Source organism: Orycteropus afer, unplaced genomic scaffold (genome assembly GCF_000298275.1).
Source record: "Orycteropus afer afer isolate SDZICR_OR568_19922 unplaced genomic scaffold, OryAfe1.0 scaffold00011, whole genome shotgun sequence".
Taxonomy (NCBI): domain Eukaryota; kingdom Metazoa; phylum Chordata; class Mammalia; order Tubulidentata; family Orycteropodidae; genus Orycteropus; species Orycteropus afer.
Genome location: NW_006921598.1, coordinates 16608291 through 16631512, shown reverse-complemented (window position 1 = coordinate 16631512; position 23222 = coordinate 16608291). Strand labels below are relative to the sequence as shown.

Below are 23222 nucleotides of genomic sequence, written 5' to 3'. Positions count from 1 at the left end.
TTCTTGTTATGGCTCTCACTTCTTTAGGGTATATACCTAGTAATGGGATGGCTGGGTCAAATGGTATTTGTATTTCCAACTTTTTAAGGAATCGCCATACTGCTTTCCACAATGGTTGTACCATTTTACAGTCCCACCAGCAGTGTATGAGAGTCCCAATCTCTCCAAGGATTCTCATTTATTTTTGATAGTACATTTACATAAAGCTAAGCATATCTCTTGACAATAAAGGCAAAATACAATTATATACACAAGACTGCATTATCAAACACTAATCTATGGGTGGATACATAGGTAGGGAGGCAAGAAGCTCAGGTATGGACAGACAAATGAGAATATACCCATAACCATACATAGATTTGGCAGATGATATTACTACATATGTTATTTGAATGTTGTATAAAAAACTTCCATATGCAGTTTATAGTTAACAGGGGCAAAGTTAGGATAATTTCTTAGCCACAAATAAGCACCTTGAGGGAGTGAGTGGCTGGGCCTGCGGTCTGAGGACCATGGTCACAGGGGACATTGAGGTCAATGGTACAACATGGTATACACAAATACTGTTCTACATCTTACTTCAGTGAATAGCAACTGGGATCGTAAAAGCTTGCAAGTGGCCATCTAAGATGCAACAATTGGTTCTCTCCTTATCCAGAGCAAAGAAGAGTGAACAAAATCAAAGACACATGGAAACAGTCCAAAGGACTAAGACCATGAGAACCTCAGCCTATATGACCCTGGCTGCCAATGCCAGCCACTTGGAAAGGGATAAAAATTGTAAATCCTGGATTGAGTGGGAGAAAAATGTGGAACAAAACAAAATCATAAAAAAGACCAGGCTTACTGCTCTGCTAGAGACCATTGAAACCCCAGAGACGATGGCCCTGAGTCACCCTTTGGGCCTGGAATTGAACTCACCTCCATGGCTTAACTGTCAGCCAAACAACAGATAGGCCTATGAGCTGAACACCTACACCAGGGACATACACTCCTTAGAACAATCAACCATAGGAGATCAGAAGGGATGCATTTGTACAGGGAGAAAGGCAGGAGACAGGTATGCATAGGTAAGAAGGACACAGGGAAATGGTAACCACAGGGAGAAGTGGGAGGAGAGCTGTTACACTGCAAGGAATATAACCAGTGTCACACAACAAAATGTGTATGAACTGTTGAATGTAAAATGACTCTGCCTTGTAAAATTTCACCCAAACCACAATAAAAAGTTTTAAAAAAAACCGAAAACAACTATGTGTATTGAATAGAAAGTAAAATCATTGTTTTTTTCTTTTTTTCGTAAGTTTTATTTCCGAAGTTCTCTCATCCCTGAGTTGTTCATTTAATTATATAATCATACCATGGATATTTATATAGGTGGTAATTTTAGTAATTTTTAAGATCAGTTTTGAGTCATTTTATATTTGACCTCAGTGTTACGCCTTATTACAAATGTACATTGTAGCATTAGTTCTCCCATGTTTCAACATTAAAGAGTAGTTTTAGTAATTAAAGAATCCTCTGATAGAAAAAAAAAATTGTTATACACACAATTTATGTCGATGATGTCTGTATTTCAGAAATTGATCTTAATTTCAGCATATAAACTCTTATTTGTGTACTACTTGAATAAAGACTTCCTGTGTAATACACACAAGGGTTCTCCTGAACTTCCACGATACTCAAATACATTTTTTCCTCATCTGTACTCATCCCTTCTTTGCCTTTCCCAGAGCCTACACTTACGTAATAGCTGACCTGACTACAGAACCCTCCTTTCTTCACTTTTCACTCTAAACCACTTTATATACTGTCTAGAGTTGAATCTTCCTCAAATATTTTTTATATCAAACCCTTGCTTAAATATGACTGTTTATTGTCTAGTTTTTATGGTTGTAGGGACATTTAGACCTCTCAACCTATCTACCTCTGAGCTCTAGTGGTGTAGTGCCTAAGGCATCTGACTGCTAACCAGAAGACTGGAGGTTCAAATCCACCAGCCACTCCTTAGAAGGCAGACTGGGCAATCTACTTCCATAGAGATACTGCCTCAAAAACCCAAGGAGGGGTCACTATGACTTAGATCCAACTTGATGGCAGTGAGCTTGGTTTTTGGTTTACCTATCTACTCAAGGAGCTCTGATGGCATAGTGGTCAGGGCATTCAGATGCTAACCAAAAGGTTGGTGGTTCAAACCCACCAACCACTCCATGGAAGATGAGGCAGTCTGCTTCTGTAAGATTTACAGGCTTGGAAACCCTATGGGGCAGTTCTGCTCTGTCCAAAAGAGTCATCATGAGTCAGAATTGACTCAATTGCAGTGGATGGGTTACTGTCTAGCCCCTCTATCATTTCTTGAAATTCTCTCTATAATTCTGATTAAAATATAAGTATCCTTCTTGGGAGATCAGATACTTCTGCATCATAGAATTAACATATTTCTTAGGGTAATTCCTAAGAACAGGATCTGTAGACAGTGTTATCTAGTTGTTGGGAGAAGAGCTGAGGGAGCAACTTAAGTGAGGTAACTGAAAATATTGGGGAGATTAGAAATAGTAGAAAACATTTTACTTTGTAAGTTTGCTTAACGTGAGCCTTAGGAAGCAATATAATCAATTCTAGCCACAGCTGCTCAAACAGAAAAGCTCATTAAAGAAATCTTTCTTCAGAAGTAATTTTGTCACATTGATGCTGCTGAAGAGTATCTATTTACTCAAACTTAGTCCTGAAATATACTACAAAATTCATAGGCACCTAACAGAAAGGAAAAGGAGCACCAAAGAGGAGACAAGCACATCTCACCTTTCTTAGTCAAGGAAGCTGGGACAGCACTTATTTAAGAGCACCTTATTGAAGGCCCCTGGAGCCTGTGTTCAGTGTCTCCCACTACTGTGCACCACTGTACAACCCATTGGTGTCTTTCCTTCCTCAATGAATGATCATTGTAACTATAAGCATGAATCCATATAAAGTGCTTCACACAGAGACAACTAGCAAATGTCAGATACTACTACTACTCGGAAGGAAGGTTGGGCAATTCTACTTCCGTAGTGATACTGCCTCGGAAACCGAAGGAGGGGTCGCTATGAGTCGGAGCCGACTCGATGGCAAACAACAACAACAACAACACTGCTGCTTTTAGTTTCATTAGGTAACTCACAGTGTAGATCATAATGATGAAGGAAATAAATTTACAGATTTTTATGGCCTACTTACACTCCTCTTAGTGGATGATTAAACACAGCAGATCTGAAAAAGGAGTTTTCTTAAGGCTATTCAGATATGATTGCATTTTCAAGATTTATTATCACAATATATAAAGGAATAGTAAGAAACTGGACAGAATAATGGGAAACGGTATAAATGGCATCAGAATAAAGTTAATCTTCCTTGCAAACATCAAAGGGATATAATACGTGACATCACTAGACAAGCCATGCTACCTGATACTGTCAATATGTTTGAAACTGTCTTATGGGGCAGGAAAATGAACAAATTTGCCATAGTAGAAAAACTGATAACTTACTTTGATGACATTTTCCGGCCATGCATTAAGAATTGAAGCAATGTGCCCTTTATCATGGATGCTAATAAAGAGACCTCTGGGAGAAAAAAGGAGTAATTTTCAGTTACTTCAAAACCTGTCAACCATTTAAAAAATTCATAAACATTAAACAATTTCTAAATTAATATATTTCCATTTTTACTAATACTAGTGAAAATTATTTCTTCAAATAAAGTAGAATTAACATTATATAAATTAAGGAGCAATTACTTTAAAGACTATATTGACAATTATAATAAAGGGCAGCTTATTTTTCTATTACAGATTCTTAAATAAATTTAAATTAAAGAAACATTCAGTTTTTATACACCAAGAACTTAAATACCATTATCAATTCCACTCATGCATTCATTTATCATCTTTCATTAAATAATATATGTAAAAGTTCTTTGAAAAACAGTATGAAGCATATGTAAACAGGCATTTTCAGGGTACAGTCAGTCCACTTATTACATATACACAGTGTGATGGAGATAGCTAACGTGAGTGACAAATGCTGAGTTGTCCTTTCATGTTGAACTTACTTGATTATTGGATTTGTGGTTTTAGTTACTATTTGTAACTCTGTTGTTTAGACTCTCAATTGAAATCTTAAATACTCCCTGCCTGACACACATACTTCCTATGAAAATCTAATAAATCACTTTATAATAAAAATAATAAAATTTTAAATATCTTAACCTCACTTAAAAGTTTACTTCAGTGTTATTTAATATTAGTCAAATACAGAAAATCACATTGAGGCTGGCACACTGAAGCTGTAAATGTACAGCTTAATAAAGAATTAAGAATTAAGAAGAATTAAAATTCTTCTATATGATGTCCATTGAAGCAGAGAGAAACTTGCCCAACCAACCAGAAGCATCCACATGTTTAACTGGGAAATTGGTAGTTGAATGTAGGGGTTTGATCAGGCTCATTTTCAACTTTTCAGACAAACGCTTCATGAGTGATGTTATATCCTTTATCCCAAATTCAAACCAAATCCACTGCCATCACATGGAATTCCAACTCATAGCAACTGCATAGGACAGAGTAGAACTGCCCGATATGGTTTCCAAGGCTGTAAATCCTTACTGGAGCACTCTGTCACACCTTTCTTCCACTGAGCGGCTGACTGGTTCGAACTACCAGTCTCCCAGTTAGCAGCCAAGCACTTAACCACTGTGCCACCAAGGCTCCTTATATTCTTTTATCAGAATATATGATATCTGGCAGTTCCTTTAGCATCTTTTTTTGTGATGTTGGCAGTTGTTTATGCTTAATATTTAAATTCATTAATTCTATTATTCTTTCTTTATTTGCTGCAACACTTTTCTATGGAGAAACTTTGTCACATCTACCATTTATTTGGTTATCTAATGGTACAGACGATATTGTTGTTGTTGTTGTTATTTGCCGTCGAGTCGGCCCCGACTCATAGCGACCCCTCCTTGGGTTTCCGAGGCAGTTATCACTACAGAAGTAGGATTGCCCAACCTTCCTTCCAAGGAGTGGCTGGTGGGTTTGAACTGCCAGCCTCCTGGTTAGCAGTCAAGTGCCTTAGGCACTATGCTACCAGACCTCCTACAGATGATATAGGAAAAAGATAAATGCTTGATTCTTTCTCTCATCAGTTTTGAAAATAAGGACCTGACTTACTAAAGTCCTTAAAGGATTTCTAATTAGTTGCTTTTGTTCTTAGAACATAATTTATATTTTCCCATCCATCAATTATTTTCCTTATTGAGACTTAAACCTGTCCCACCTTGGTTGTTGCTGTTAGCTGCCGTCAAGTTGTCTCAGACTCATAGCAACCACATGAACAACAGAACAAAATACTGCCTAGTCCCTTGCCAGCCTCAAAATCCTTTCTATACCTGAGCCCATCATTGCAGTCACTGTGTCAATACATCTCATTGAGGCCCTTCTCCTTTTTCGTTGACCCTCCATTTTACCAAGCATGTCATGCTTCTCCAGGGAATGGTCCCTTCTGACAACATGACCAAGATAGGCAAGATGAATTCTGGCCATTCTCACTTCCAAGGAGCATTCTGGCTGCACTTTTTCCAGGGCAAATTTGTTAGCTCTAGTGGTGTAGTGCCTAAGGCATTTGACTGCTAACCAGAAGGCTGGTGGTTCAAACCCACCAGCCACTCCTCGGAAGGAAGGTTGGGCAATCTACTTCTGTAGTGATACTGTCTAGGAAACCCAAAGAGGAGTCACTATGAGTTGGATCTGACTCGACAGGAGTGAGTTTAGCTTGTTTTTTTTTGTTTTTAGCAGTCCATGGTACTTTCCGTATTCTTCACTAATACCACAATTCAAAAGCATCAACTCTTCTTCGGTCTTCCTTATTCATTGTCTAGCTCTCATATGCTTAATAGGCAATTGAAAATACTATGGCTTGGGTTTTTTTAAAAAAAAAACAAACTCATTGCCATGGAGTTGGATCCGATTCACAGTGACCGCTCCTTGGGTTACCTAAGGCAGTACCACTACAGAAGTAGATTGCCCAACTTTCCTTCTGAGGAGTGGTGGTCACTCCTTCTGGTTGCAGTCAAATGCCTTAGGTACTATGCCACCAGAGCTCCTATGGCTTGGATTAGTCACACTTTAGTCGTTAAGGAGACATCTTTAGCTGGTGGAAGATACTTCAGATTGGCACCTGAGTCCTTTTGACATCAGTATAGTAGTTGTTTTTTTTTTTTTAAAAGGAGCTCTGGTGGTGCAGTGCCTAAGGCATTTGACTGCTAACCAGAAGGATGGTGGTTCAAACTCAATAGCCACTCCACTGAAGGAAAATTTGGCAATCTACTTTCATAAAGATTTACCACCTCAGAAACCCAGAGAGGGTTGCTATGAGTCAGAATCGACTTGATGGCAGTGAGGTTTTTTTTTTTTAACATGTTGTTATTGTTGTTATGTGCCGTTGAGTCGGCCCTGACTCATAGCGACCTCTCCTTGGGTTTCTGAGGTGGTATCACTACGGAAGTAGATTGCCCAACATTCCTTCCGAGGAGTAGCTAGTGGGTTTGAACCACCACTTTTTAAAGCTCTGGTGGCACAGGAATAAAGCATTCAGCTGCTAATCAAAAGGTCAGCAATTTTAACCCACCAGCCACTCCACAGGAGAAAGATGAAGTAGTCTGCTTCCATAATGATTTACAACCTTGGAAATCCTATAAGGCAGTTCTACTCTTTCCTATAGGGTTGCTATGAGTTGGAATTGACTCAATGGCAACAGTTATATTAGTCTTTGATAGCTTCCTTGCTCTCTGTTATGACAAGATAATCCTGGTTTGTCTTGTATATTTTCTATCCCAGACTTGAAGTAAGACATTTTTCAAAAAAAGTCCTGGTTTCTTTTAGCAGAAAGTGGTATTTCAAGACCACAATCTAAGTAGTAGGTATGCTTATTGCTATTAGATGGTCAAAGTATTGTTAAGTATTATTACGGAAAATCCACAGAATAATGATGGTAAGATTCATTCTTATTTATGTCTACAAATCTCAAATAGGCACTCATTTCTAATAAAAAATATTAATAAGATCTCCTAGTAAATTCAGCGTACCTACTCTCCAAGAGTATCCTGCACACCTTCTCATTCCCTTTACATCTCCCACATCTGTCCCCCTCACTCTTGGTTGATAGTCTAATCTCAAATTCCAAACAGAATAGATGGTAACAGGGTAAAAACTATCCCATTTTTCTAACATAAATTCTACTAATTTAACTGTAAATTCTCCATCTTCCCTCTCGTTCTAGTAGAAGAAATTTCCATATCATTAGGCTCTGGATGCTATTCCATCCCGTCTCAGCTTCTTGAAGCCCTCACGCCTGTAGTTATCCCATTACTCTCCTGCACCATCATTTTCTCTACGAGATATTCTTATTGGCATGGAAAAACAGTAACAACAAGCAAAATGATGAAACTCTCCTTTAACCTTACAGTCTTCACCAACTATTTCCCCACTACTCTTTTCTCTTCATAGCAAAACTCTTCCAATGACTCGTGTATTCTCCAACCCAACATTTTTTTCTCATCTTTGTAATACTTATAAGTATCTGAAATTATCTTATTTATTTGTTGATAGGTTTAAAGTCTGTCTCCACCCTGCCAACAGCCAACCCAGTACACATATATACTCAAAGTAATAAGTTCCTAAAGGGCAGAAACTCCATTTTGCTTATTTTCATAACCCTACTGTAAGTGTGATGGTATGTAGTATGTGTTCAATAATATGTACTGACTTCAGTACTAGAAGAATAAAGCTTCTATAATCAGGTGCTTTTAAAGCACAGAAAACACAAAAGAAACACTGGCTTAATGCCTAAGGCACTTGACTGTTAACCAGAAGGCTGGCGGTTCAAACCCACCAGCCACTCCTGGGAAGGAAGGTTGGGCAATCTGCTTCCGTAGTGATACCACCTTGGAAACCCAAGGAGGGGTTGCTATGAGTCGGGTATGACTCAATGGCACATAACAACAACAATTAAGTACCAAAATTTATATTATGGTAATAAGTGCTAAAGGAAGATTACTGATTGAGTCAAAAAGAATATTAATTTATGAAGCTGGCACTAAACTATACACTTTTCTATGTTTCTTGCTGCTCTGTATGGATTTATTTAGCTTCTCTTAAATTATTACAAACTGCTTATAAGTATTTCTTTTGGATCCCCCTCATATCAAACTTGCTCCTATACAATCAGCAAAGTCTCAAGAAATAATTGTGAAATTAAAATAAAAGAGCTTTGCATTTTTTAAAGAAGGTACTTTTGGAGAATTACCTAAAATGTTTTTGGCAATATACCATTAAGTAATACTTCTCAAAGTAACATTTCAAAATAACATTTCTCAAAGTTTCCTGATCTTAGGGAATAGTACCTTTTTTATTAAAAAGAAAGAAAGAAAGGGACAATGAATAATACCAAAATTAGCACCAAGTAAATGCCAAGCTTTTTATTATACAAAGATCTGAGTTCAGCTTCATTCAAAGAGCCACCTGTCCACTTGTATTCTCTTGCACTGTGTAGAGATTCATTTGTGGTAAAAATGCTTACTTTTGGAGAGAGCTCAACAAATGAAGCATCTGTAATATCCCACCAAACTCAAATATTTTGAGAGCGTTATTTTCAATAGTTCCTGGAATGTCTCCATTATCTGAAGCTCAATTAGATGGTCAAAATGCTTCAGCACAGAAAGGACTCATACTTGCTGGTATAATGTTGGATATAAGACATTAATCATCAACATTAAATGTGTGTGTGTATCTTGTCATCAGATGGAAAGTTTAGACAAAAAAATTATTTACCAATAATATTTTTAAAAGAATGGAATTACAATAACCACTTCTCATTCCATGTTCCTGCTCAATTTATTTTTGCTTTTATTAAAAATATGTGAAACATGACAATCAAAAATAATATTTTTGTGTTATTTCTTGTTATCTACTACCATTGAGTTAATACCGACTCATAGTGATGCCCGGGAGCTCTGGTAGCATAGTGGCTAAGACACTTGCCTGCTAACCAGATGGCTGGCGGTTCAAACCCACCAGCCACTCCTCGGAAGGAAGGTTGGGCAATCCTACTTCCGTAGTGATACTGCCTCGGAAACCCAAGGAGGGGTCGCTATGAGTCGGGGCCGACTTGACGGCACATAACAACAACAACAACATAGTGATGCCCATAGAGTTTCCAAGTCTGCAAATCTTTACAGAAGCAGACTGCCTCATCTTTCTCCCATGGAGTGCTGATGGGTACTAACTGCCGCCCTTTTGATTAGCAAACAAATGCCTTAAACACAGTGCCACAGAACTTTTTAAATGTGGATTATATTTTTAAATGTTGGTTATATTTTTGTTATTTAGTTCTAACTTTTTTCATAACCTCTACCACTGTACATATTCTACTCTGAAAACAGATTTAGAGGATGAGGTAGCATTCTTACTTCTTCATGTTTTCTCAGACAACATCCCTAATGAAGCTTATTTTATATCAAAATGGAGTTCACTTCCTAGCATGCAACTTTCTATTGTAACTAGACTATATTTTTGTCTGGGATAATTTAAGCGTAGTATTCTTTAAGAAAAAAGAAAAGCACTATCAAACCTCTCAAAGACCCCTTTGCAATATTGCATAACAAAGTAATAAGTTATCAATAATTTGCATCCATTTGTGTTATTCACACCCACTGTAGAAAGCCTCCCACACTGTAGCTGCACTAATTAGTATACATAAAAGATACCATAATCTTCCCTAGCACTTTTCTCTCTAGTAGAAAATGGGTTCAAGACCCTGCCCTTGGCCCAGTGAAGGACACAAGTTTTCTTTAATAATCCACTCTTTGAGTATAGAAACTGATTTTAATATCTTCTGAGATAATAAATATTTATTATTTGCTCACTAATGCCTATTTGTGAGTAATATTTTTCATAACTATATAATAGTGAGCCTTGGAAGTTAACCCAAAGTTGAGTTATACCAGAAGGTTTGGGTTGATGGGAAAAGAAGTACTAAAGAAAGCTAACTTCAGGTAAAATGTAGGTTTAAATATCAGGAGCTAGCTAGGATAGACATAAAGTTAGGAGTCATATGCCTAGAACTAAAAGGAGTACTGAAAGAGACTATAGAGAAAAAGAAAAGTCAAGCATTAAAAATTAGTGCACAAAAGCAGAGGATTATTAAGAAGAGTCTTTGAGAAAACAATAATAAACAGTGTTTTCAAACCCAAGGGAGGTCAAGGGCAGACAATTTAAGAAGCTTTGACCAATATTATCAATTCCTGCATTAAATAGTTAGAAGCATTCTTTTTTTTTAAAAAAAAAAAAATAATAATAATTTCTAACTTATAAAAAAATTGCAATGGTACATTACAAAGAATTATTTTTCCTGAGAATAAGTACCAACATGATGTCTCATCATCATCAAATAATTTCTATAAACAAAAGCATTCTCCTACAAAATCACTATCAGGAAATGAATATTGATAACATTACTACCATATAATCCTGAGATACTATTTATGATTTACCAGTTGTCCAAATGATGCCCTTCCTAACAAAAGAATCCAGTTCAAAATTCCATGTTGCATTTAATTGTCATGTCTCTTTGGTCCGGTTCAATCTGGAGTACTTCCTTAGTCTTTCCTTGACTTTCATTCCCTTAATACTTTTGAATACATTGTTACAAGTCACTGTTTTTGCACAATGTCCCTTCATTTGGCTTTATCTGGTGTTTCTTCATGAATAGATTCAAATTAATTATCTTTGTCAGGAATATCACAGACATGATGATAATAGTTTCTTCGCATTTGTGCCCAATCAGGTGGCAACAGTTTCTAGTTGTCCCATTACTGAACAGCTCATTTTGATCACTTGACTAATATCTATCAGTCTTCTCCATTACAATTTTACTCTTTTTCCTTTTTCCTTAAAAGTATTTTGTGGAAGGATTCCTTGAAACTGTGTAAATACCCTATTCATCACATTTTCAATTTGTTCATATACCTATTCATATCAATATGGCCTCACAGTTTTCCATTTTATTCAGTAGGTTTTAATATATTACTAAAATTAATCTTACTGTCCAAACTGTCCCAGATTCAGCCAGTGGGAGCCCCCTTAAGTTGGCTTCTATGTCTTTGTAGTGCTGTTGAGCACTTCCCCACTTTCTGGACTAAGATGTCTGTCCTGAGGTCATCCTTTAATTACCTAGCCCAAGACCTTGAAACTTTCTCTAAGAAGTCTTCAGAGGGATACACAAGAAAGACACTCAACCAGGCATGTTAAATCCATTAAAACATCATGGTCTCTCCAATGCCAGCTAGGCCCTCACAACTCAACTGACTTCAAGAACCTTCCTATTACCTATTTTTAAATTATCCATAAGCCCTACTTCAGTCCCCTGCACCCAACTCCCACCACTCTCCACTCTTACTAGATTAGCACACTTTTTTTTTACTGCAAAAAGAAAATAAGGACCCTTAATTTCTAGCTACTCATGTATAAACTTCCTTTCATCTCTACTCTTTCTTTTCTTACTCACAGTATTAGTGAATAAATAAAATGTTAGTGTTTCCCTCCTTTAGCCCAGTTTCTCCTGAAACTGACACTTTCTAACTACTCCTTAGTCTTCTTCAGTCTCCTTTGTTTCTGCTTACCTTAAATGGTGTTCTCCAGGCTCAAATGCTTAACTTTTCTCTTTTTTTTCACCCTAATGCATAATAACAGCCTACGGCCTCCTTGTTTTGCTCCATCCTTGGACTCATTTTCAAGGTCCATTCTTCTTCATTCTGATCCTTTGAATTTACTTCCCATTTGTTGGTCCACCCTTGCTCCTGGAATTAAATCAGCTTGAGAAATGTGTAGTTTCCAGCTCTACGTGATTTTAGAGGATTCACGTAGGCATCCCTCTGATTTCTGCAGCTCAACTTCACTGCTAGATTAGCTTCTTATTACTCATCAAAGTTCTAATGTTACCACTTCTTGGACATATTTCCTAACTTATCTTCTCAAACTGAGTTTGGAATCTCTCTGTAATCCATAGCAACTTGCTGTTTTTCTCTATCGTAACACTGATCACCTATCATATAATTGTTTGTTTTCTTATATGTCTGTCCTACTAGATTATGAGCTCTTAAAGCCAGTAATTATTTCTAATAGAAAGAAAAGAAGGAACCAGGAAAGAAACAAGGAGAAACAATATAGTTCAGATGTGATTGTAGCAAAAATGTGGGATGGAGAACCTTCAGGAGCTAAGTGGTCAGTAATAGAATTTTAAGGATCTTTTGAGTAAAGGACAGAAGAAATCCAGATTTAGGTGCAAATTCCCTGGGAAAGGGTACTCTTATGGATTGAATTGTACTAATCCATGGTACATGTGACTATGACCTTATTTGGAAATAGAGTCTTCAAGAGGTTATCAGTTAACATGAGGTCATACTGGAGTAGGGTGGGTCAGAATCCAATACAAGTTCTGCCCTTATAAAATGGGAAGAGAGGTACAGAGGGAAAACAGCCATGTGAAGACAGAAGTAGATACTGGAATAATGTATCCATAAGTCAAGGAATACCAAAGATCTACAGCTGTAACCAGAAGCTAGGAAAAAGGCTCAGAAAGAATCAGTATGGCTGATGTCCTGATTTTGGACTTTTAGTTTTCAGAACTGCAAGCCCTAAATTTCTGTTCTTTTAAGCCACCCAGTTTGTGATAGTTTATTATAGCAGTCCTAGGAAATGAACAGAGGTGGCAAGAATCAAAGCCATACCCTGTTCTAGGATTTGGAGCACTTAAGGACCTGTTGTTGTTGACCTAGAGATCAGCAATTTCAGATCAATTTCAGTGTTAACACTGGGCAACAGATTATAGATCTTAATAACACTAAGGATTTAAGAAAGAATGAGAGAACCAATTGACAGCTCAAAAGCTACTAGATATAAGGAAGAATCACAATTCATGAGATCACACCAGATTTGGAAGAAAGGTAACTAAGGCTATTTAAATGGTTCAGTCTAAAGTCTGGTATTACTTAGAAATAAAAAACTGGGATGAGCAGAGTTTATGGGTAAGGAGGGACCCAGTGGAAGGTGCAGGCTTCAGGGGCAGGTGGCATCCTTATGACTGAATACCAATAAAGACTAATATAGAAATATATAGGAGCTCTGGTAGTGTAGTGCCTAAGGCACTTGACTGCTAATCAGAAGGCTGGTGGTTCAAACCCACCAGCCACTCCTCGGAAGGAAGGTTAGGCAATCTAATTCTGTAGTGATACTGCCTTGGAAACTGAAGGAGAGGTCGCTATGAGTCAGGTCCAACTCCACGGCACATACAACAACAACACAACTACTATTAGTGTGAAGATCAACGTCTCTTTTCAATTCTGTTAAAGTTTGATTTATGTATTTTGGGGCCCTTTCATTGTGTGCATAGGTACTTATTATGGTCATATCCTCTTATTCCATTCACCCTTTGATCGTTATATTATGTCCCAGTGCTATCAAGTTGATCCTGCCTCACAGTTAACCTTAAAATAGGAAGATTATCTGGGTGATCTGAGCATTTTAAAAGCAGAATATTTTCTCCAGGTTGTCACAGAAGGAGAAGCCAGAGGTTCAAAGTGTGAGAAATACTCAGTGCACCATTGCTGTTTTAAAGATGGAAACCAAAGAAACCAAACTCACTGCCATCAAGTCAAACTTGACCCATAGCGACCCCTCCTTGGGTTTCTGAGGCAGTATCACTATGGAAGTAGATTGCCCAGTCTTCCTTCTGAGGAGTGGCTGGTGGGTTTGAACTGCCAGCCTTCTGGTTAGCAGTCAAATGCTTTAGGCACTATGTTACCAGAGTTCCTTTAAAGATGCAAGGAACCAAGTAACAGGAAATGCAAGCAACCACTAGGAGCTGTGAGCTTCCCCTGACTGACAGCCAGCAGGGAATTGGAGACCTCAGATCTACAACTTCAAAATATTGAATTCTGTCAACAACAAGAATGACTGTAGAAGTAGATTTTTCTGCAGAGACTCCAGACAAGAAATCATTCTGGCTGACACCTTGGTTTCAGCTTTGTGACACCCTGAGCAAAAAACCCAGCCTAACTTACACAGCAACTGCAAGCTAATTTATGGATGTTGTTTAAAGTTACCATGTCTGTGTTAATTTATTCCACAGCAATAGAAAACTAATACAAATGGCATGGACATAAAGAGTGAAATTCAGATAATCATTCTATCATTTGGCACATATTTATATTTCATTTGCTACAGACAAGATAAAATGCTAGAAACCAGCAAAAATACAAGAGAAACATCCACTCTGATTTTGAATTTTCTGAGATAAAAAAAAATGTTTTATTATTAATGTTACATTATTTGTTGTTATATAATGGTGTTAATTTTTAAGAATGTTACATCAAGCATAACAAATGGACTACTTTTCCTTTTTGTCAATTCTTCAGTGTAAACTGACATTTCTTGTGTAATGGTCACAGTATTATTGAACAAAACCTTTTTTTGTTTTAAAAGAAAATGGCATACACTTCTACTATAAGCCATGCTAACTGGTCTGAATCAGTAGCTTCCTGTCCAATACATGTGGAGGACTTGGGTGGTGTGAATGGCCAACATGCTCAGCTGCCACCTCAAAGGGTGGCTGTTCCAGTACACGGAAGAAAGGCGGTTGGCTTCCAAAAAATCAGTCATGGAAAACAGTTCTATTCTGACACAAATGGGGTCTCCATGAGTTGGTCAACTCAGTAGCCACTAATTTTATAAAGATGGCAAGTGCCTTTTACATACATGATAATGTTGTCATCATTTCAAGGGAGGTAAGATCCCTATAGGAGCTCTGGTACACAGTGCCTAAAGCACTTGACTGCTAACCAGAAGGCTGGTGGTTCAAACCCACCAGCCACTCCTTGGAAGGAAGGTTGGGCAATCTACTTCCGTAGCGATACCAGCTCGGAAACCCAAGGAGGGGTTACTATGAGTTGGGTTTGACTCAACAGCACACAACAACAAGATACTTATTCTCTGTTATTTAGGCAATATATGTGTTTGGGCCTTATATTTAACTTTCTGTAACTTATAGATGTAGCAAGTAGACAAACATTTCCTAATGTTGAATCAATCTACTCAGTAAAAACAGTTCAATTCTTATTATCCTGTGGTATGAGGTTTTTCATTCATTTTTTAAAAACTATGAGAAATGAAAGCCAACAAAAGCTACATTTTTTTTTAACAACAATTTGAGAGTAAGGAATATGTTATTTCTCATGTTATAACTTGAGGACCAATTATATCAAAGCTCTATGTATTTCTAGGGAGCTCTGATAGCGTAGTGCCTAAGGCACTTGACTACTAACCAGTAGGCTGGCGGTTCAAACCCACTAGCCACTCCTCGGAAGGAAGGTTGGGCAATCTACTTCCATAGCGATACTGCCTCACAAACCCAAAGAGGGGTCGCTATGAGTCGGGTCCGACTCGACGGCACATAACAACAACAACATGTATTTCTAATTAAATTAATTTTGGTATAATAATATTTAAACTGATTATTAAAAAATTTTTAAAGGGTCTTGGAAAAACAGCAAAGATAATTAACTGTTTTAAAAGTCAAGCTGTAGAGAAACATTTTAAAAGGTTGCATAGAGAAGACTGAAAGAGAAAAATAAAATAATTTTAAATACAATATAATTATAAAAACTATATGAATCATTCTTTTAAGAAATCGTAATTAAGACTAAAAAGATAAAACATGAGTGATTCAGATTTGCATTTTATAAAAGCTGTTAAATATTAAAATAGATAAATTTAGGAAGACTATGAAAGATATATTAATATTTTTCTATGATAGTGGAAGTTAAAGAAATAAGTAGCTGACACATCCAGGTCTTTCTCAATCTGTATTATTATTATTGCAAGCTCTTATATACAGAGAAGAAAAGGCACAACAAGTTCAATTTATAAACATAATTTAGCATTTTAAGGAAAAAAAAAACAGTCAACCTTACCTACCTTGTGTTAATCCCTTAGGTAATAATTGTGTCTTCTAAGCTCCCTTTCATAAAAGAAGGTAGTAGCAAAGATGCCAGAAATATCTGATAGAAAAGACTGAAATTGTATGAAAATGACAATATAGTGTGGAAAATTTAAAAAAATAATCAGAGCTACAAAGCAGTAGCTGTAATGGGAATAGAGAAACAGCCTTACAATAGTAGACTTCTATACATAAAAAGCAATTGCATAAGTACCAATTATTTGCCAAGCATCCCTTGTGCACATCCTGTTTGAGTTAGCAACCTATCAGAATAGAATAATTACTTAGTGTCACATCTAGGCTGATATTTCAGCTTTCCGTCCTGACATTACACATAACAGCAATGAAGTAAAGGAAAAAAGTCATATTTTTTTCTCACTTTTAAGCGAAAATACATATATTTTATCAATATTTATTAGAAATGCAAATAAAAGCATTCCCACGTTATTTGATGTCTATGGAATGTAAGTCATATCTAAGGCCAACATAAACTCTGTAACAGGATCCAAGAGTGGAAATAATAGAGAAACTTGGTGGTGGAACTGCACCAGAGTAATGCCACTGCTTTTATGCAAGAACTCAAAGGCAATGAGGACATGAAACAGCAATGACAAAAGAGACAGAGTAGAATTCAATTATGTGTATGCAACATGTAACACTTTACTCAGACCATTCAAATTTCCCGTTGTTTATATGAAATTTATCTACTTTGGCTCACGATTCTATGTCTAAAATCTTTAAGGAATTTCTGTCATTAATGTAACCACATTCATTAATCATGTTATTGCTGGTATAAACAGACAAAAGTTTATTCTAATTCTTTCATTCTCTTTTCTCTGATAAAAAGCATTTTTGGATAGCAAGAGCTTCTGAATTGAAGCTCTGTTTTCAGGTTCCTTTCAAATTGATAATGAAGTAAATCCCAGAGCCTTAACACTACATTTATACAGAAATCTTTCCTCTTACTGATCTTTGGTTTGGAAGTCTGTATCCTTTTCTTTCTTTCTTTTTGATAGTAGACACTTTTTAAAATTTTTTTTATCATGATTTGGGTGAAAGTTTACAGAGCAAATTCATTTTCCATACAAGTAGTTCATACATTTTTGTTTCATGACATTAACTATAATTCCCCATGATGTAACAGCTCTCTTCCTACTTCTTCCCTGTAGTTACTGCTTCCCTGTGTCCTTCTTTCCTCTGCATTCCTGCCCCCTGAGCTATCTCCCTGTGCAAATATTGCCCTTCTCTTCTCCCATAGTTGATCATCCTAAGGAGTGTACCTACCTGATGTAAATGTTCACTCTATATGCCTGTCTATTGTTTGGCTGGAAGCCACTGGAGTGAGTTCAATTCCAGACATGAAGGGTAAGTACGGGCCATAATCTCAGGGGTCTTAGCAGACTCTATCAGACCAGTAAATCTGGTCTTTTTTTTATGATTTTGAGTTTTGTTCTGCATTGTTCTCCCACTCTATCCAGGATTTCCTGTACTAAGCCCTTTCCGAGTAGTTGATGGTGGTAGCCTGGCACCATCTAGTTTTTCTGGTTTCATGGTCATATAGGCTGAGGTTCACGTAGTCACCAGTTCCCTAGACTAACTGTTTCCATGTGTCTTTGGTTTTCTTCATTCTTCTTTGTTCCGGATGAGGAAAAACCCATTGTTGCATCTAGATGGCCACTTGCAAGTTTTTAAAACCCCAGTCACTACTCACCAAAGTCGAATGTAGAACAATGTTTTCGTGTAGTGTATTATGCCAATTGATCTTGATGTTCCCTGTGATTATGTTCCCGAGCCCACAGGTCCAACAACTCACTCCATCAGGGTGGTTGACTGTGCCTAAGAAGTTATCATAACTTTGCCCCCTGTTAGTTGTGGTTATATGGACATTCTTACAGCACATACAAACACGTATACAGAAACATCATCTGTTAACCTTAAAGAAGTCTGTATTCTAGCAGAGTAATTTATCTACCCTCAACACTAATTGCTCAAACCATTCAAGCAGTTAGTCTCATTTCTTTTTCTAATGCTTAGAAAACTGACAGAGATCCACAAGTGTGCATGTACTGAGAATTGTAGGAACAAGTCTGCATTAATCTGCAAGGAAAAACTGTTGTTTATATGCATTGTCTCTGGATAGATTTTATTTATTTATTTATTTCATGCATTTTATTGAAATATAGCTTATGTACAGTGAAATACACAAAACTAAAGTGACATGGGTCAATGCATTTTTTTTTTTTTTTTTGACAATGTTCCCTCCCCTCTCCTCCCACCCCTGGATACCAACAAAGAAAGTTTCCCTCCATATATAAACCTTTCCTCCACAACAAAACAAAATGACAAAATAAATGAAAAATTAGAAAAATTAGAAATGACTCTAAATCTACAGATAGAAATCCAGAATCCTTGTCCTCCACAACAATGAACTAATACTGTATTTGTCCTGTGATTTACTTATTTCACTCAGCATAATGTCCTCCAAGTTTATCCATATTATGCAGTGTTTTGCACACTCTCCATAATTCTTTAGTGCTGCATAGCCTTCCAGTATGTGTATGTATCATAGTTTGGTCATGCACTCTTCTGCTGATGGGCGTGGATTGTTTCCATCTTTTTTGCTATTGTAAATAGTGCTGTGATGAACATGAGCATGCATGTACCTGTTCCTGTCCTGGCTCTCACCTCTCTAGGATATATACCTAGTAATGGGATTGCTGGGTCAAATGGTATCTCCAATTCCAACTTCTAAGGAATCGCCATATTGCTTTCCACAGTGGTTATGCCACTTCACAGTCACACAAGCAGTGTATGAGAGTCCCAATCTCTCCACATCCCCACCATTTGTTATTTACTATCTCATTGAACCTTGCCATCAGTGCTGGGGTGAGACAGCATATCTCATTGTTGTTTTGATTTACATCTTTCTGATGGCCAATGATTGTGGGCATCTTTTCATGTATTAACTGACCACCTGAATATTCTCCTTGGTGAATTGTCTATTCATGTCTTCTGCCCATTTTTCAATTGGATTGTTAATTCCTTTGGTATTGAGGTGGAGTTTTCTGTCATTTTTGTCATGTGCTTTTTCATTGTGTTGATTTGTTTGTTCCATATACTTTTCTATGCTGAGCTCATTTTATTTATGAATCATGTTATCACTTCCTTCATTGCTATTGTTTTAGTATTTGCTGAATATTTATGCCGGTCCTCTATTTTATTTGGATGTGAAGGCTTATCATTTTTCTTTGAGATTACTCTGTGATTTATAGTTTTCTTCCCAAGTTTAGAACATTCCATTCTATCTTGTAATTGTCTCGACTTCCCTACCATCTAGAAGTTCTGTAACGACACAGATTTTTTCCCTCTTTTTGGTTTGTAGTTGTCCTCATTTGTCCATTGGTGTCTCTGGTTCCCTGTTTATAATCTTGTACTCCTCGGAAGGAAGGTTGGGCAATCCTACTTCCGTAGTGATACTGCCTTGGAAACCCAAGGAGGGGTCTCTATGAGTCGGGGCCGACTTGACGGCACATAACAACAACAACAGGCTTATTTACTTTGGATACTTCCATAGCTGGGTTGGTTTCTGGATTATATCATCATGTGTGTTAATGGTCAGTTGTTGTTGGTTCTCTATCCAAAGGGTTCCCTTTAGCATCTCTTGTAAGGTTGGTCTGGTTTTAACAAATTCCCTTAATTTCTGCTTATCTGGAAATGTCCTAATTTCAGTATCATATTTGAGGGACAATTTTGCTGGGTACATAATTCTTGGTTGGAAATTTTTTTCTTTCAGTGTTTTTTATATACCATCCCACTCTCTTCTTGCCTGCATGTTTTCTGTCGAGAAATCCAAGCTTAGTCTTATTGGTTGCCCCTTGTAGGTAACTTTTCTTTTTTTCCATGCTGCTCTCATGATTCTTTCTTTGTCTTTGGTTTTGGTGAGTTTGATGATGATATGTCTTGGTGTTTTTCTTTTGGGGTCTATCCTGTTTGGGGTTTGTTGGACTTCCTGAATGGATAGATTCTCATCTTTCATCATATCAGGGCAGTTCTCCTCCAACAAATCTTGGGCAAATTTTCTCAGTGGTTTCATTTTTCTCTTTCTATTCTAGAATTCCAATGACACACAGATTATTCCTTTTAATGGTATCCCACATGAACCTTAGACTTTCTTAATTTTGTTTTGATCTCATTTTTGATTGATCCCTTTCCAAAGAAGTATTCAAGTATTTGTCTTCAATCTCATTAATTCTGTCTTCCATTGCATCAATTCTACTCCTTTGCCATTTCAATGTGTTATCTATTTCTGACAATTTAGTACTAATCTTCTGGATTTCTATCTGTAGATTTAGAATCATTTCTAATTTTTCATTTGTCATTTTGTTCTTGTATTTTCTTCCAAAATTCTTTTAAGGTTTTGTCTGTGTTTTCCTTGGTCCATCTCTCAATCCTTTGAAGATACCTAAATATAATTCTTTTGAACTCTTTATCAGGGAGTTCCAATGCTGTGTCTTCCTCAGGGATGTGTTTTGGGTCTGTATCCTGGTCCCTTGTTTCTCCTACTTTATCTTGCTTCTTTGTGTGGACTGTGATGCTCTGTTGTCTCCCAGGCATTGTGACGTTTTTGTGTTTATATTTAATTGGTGATTATATGTTGGAGTGGGAGCTCTGGTAGCATAGTGCCTAAGGTACTTGACTGCTAACCAGAAGGCTGGTGGTTCAAACCCACCAGCCACTCCTCGGAAGGAAGATTGGGCAATCTACTTCCATAGTGATACTGCCTCAGCAATCCAAGGAGGGGTCGCTATGAGTCAGGGCCAACTTGATAGCACATAACAACAACAACAACATATGTTGGAGTGACTTGCTCACAATTTTGTTTTCTTTGTATGTTATCTATACAGGCAGGGTACTGTGCTGTGCTCCTCTATTCACTAGCTGACAGCACTTAATACATTCACCACCTGTCTCCTTTCCTTTGTTAGCCTCTTGTATGTCCTCGCCGATCCTGGCAAACAGAGCCTGTTCTTAGGTTCTGTTTTCATTCAGGTTTGTCTACTAGTTGGTGCCCAATCCACTTCTGTATAGTTCCTTTCAAAGCTCAGGGTTCCAGGATTATCTTCTGTACCTCTGCCAATTGGGTTTTCTTTTCTTTGTTGAAGAGGGTCTGTGTCGCTTGTCTGCCTATTCCTCCCTCTTACTGGAAGTCTAGATTTTTTTTCCCCTTTTCACAGATAAGAAAATTCATCAATTAAAAAATGTAAGCTATACTGCCAAATACAGTTTAAGCAAATTCCTTTGAAGCCTGGCCACTTTTCTAAAGGGTTTTCTAGAGGAGGTGGCCACTGCTGGGTCCTGAGAAACTGGACCTACCCCAATAACCATAATTCCTGAATCTGTGCACAAACTCAAATTTAACCCTGGAAATTTGTCACTAGTTTCCTTTAAGTGTTTCACAAGTGAAAAATTTGCTTTCAAAAGGCTAAGCTGTGTTATTATCATATAAATAAAACAGTAATTAAAGGATAAACATAAACAATGTTAACTTGATTCACAAGAGTTCTCTGATTACTGCCTTTGGGGAGTTTGCCTGGATTTCAGATCTACTACTATATAGATACTCCTTCTATACAATCTCATAGCATCCTGTAGTAGGAAAGTTCCTATCACAGTATTTATAGTCGCCGACTTTCAATAGGCTTCTGTTCCAATGACTATGTCATAAGTCAGTTCTATCATAAATTGATTCTGAAGTTAATTGAATACTTCATTTTTTTTTTCTTTTTTAGTTTTCCTTATTATTGCCTTTTATTATCATTATCTTTATAAATCCAACCTTTATTTGTCTTTGGGGGTTGGAGATGTTATGTATTAGCTTACAGATATATTTTAACATTGTACGTAGTATAAATTACTAACAATAAAAACTAAAAGCCACTATCATTGAGTCAATTTCAACTCATAGTGACCCTGTAGGAACAGAACTGCCCCATAGGGTTTCTGAGGTTGTAACTATTTATGGAAGCAGACTGCCTCACCTTTCTTCCACAGAGCAGCTGATGGGGTCAAACCATCAACCTTTTGGTTTAGCAGCCCAACACTTTAACCACTCCATTACCAGAGCTTCTTTACTAACAATAAGATGTACCTTAAATAAATAAATAAACAGATGGTTTTGAGTACAGTTCATTGTAACTCGAATATGTTGTAAATCAGGGACTTTGGTTCTGAACTTAGATAAAATAATTGCTTGCTTTATTGTTTGTCTCTGTCATAAGACTAGATGCTTCATGAGACAAACTATTCCATCTGTTTTACTCATTATATCAACATCATTTTATATTTATGGAATTGTGATGTGTTTTGTACATAGTAGCTGAGGCATATTAAAGGCAGCTACAAATTCCTTGACACTCTTTCCATAGAGAAGTGGGGTCTACGTCCCCTCTCCTTGACTCAGTAACTCTTTTGCCTCATTGAATATGGCAGAAGTAACACTGTGCTAGTTTCCAGCTAGTTTTTAAGAAACCAGCACTTTCTACTTCCTGTCTCTTGGAGCACTTGCTCGTGCAGTCCCAAGACAGTTATGTTGTGAGAAAGCTCAACCTAGCCACAAGGAGAGGCTGATGGAGAGAAAGTGATGCCAGCCATTCCACAGCTATTATGGCCAGCCCAGCCCAGACACGAGAAAGGTAAGAGAAGATGTCTCCTTGGACATTTAGCCCAGTCAAGACACAGATGAGTCTAGACCCAGCTACTCTCTGACTGGAACACTCTATGAGAGTTCCTATGCAAGAACTGCCTAACTCAGCCCAGCCAACCTACTCAATTGAGTGAGAATACCACCACTAAATTTGGGGGTAATTTGTTATGCAGCAGTAGCATTCCATTAATAATATATGAATAAATTAGAGAATGAATGAATACATCCATGTAGATTTTTAAAAATATTTAAAAGTTTTCTTAAAATTTTTCAAAGTCTTCAAATTGGAGTATGGCTTGGGAAGGCCTTGTCAGTGGTACAAAAGCACGAATAGTTATTTTTTTAATTTATTTTATTTTGGCAGTGTTTCCTACCCTAAGCATAAATAGTTTTAGTAATAAATTTTCCAGACCTTCACTTTCATCTCTCTCTTC

General features: G+C 37.1%; 1 protein-coding gene across 1 annotated transcript in view; it reads right to left on the bottom strand.

The window, feature by feature from the left end:
- Positions 1-23222, bottom strand: part of ME1 (malic enzyme 1) — a 231625-nt gene that overhangs the window by 127973 nt on the left and 80430 nt on the right. Inside the window, exon 4 of the mRNA XM_007951230.2 lies at positions 3527-3602. Coding sequence (XP_007949421.1) covers positions 3527-3602 — 76 coding nt within the window. The remainder of the gene's footprint in view (positions 1-3526; positions 3603-23222) is intronic.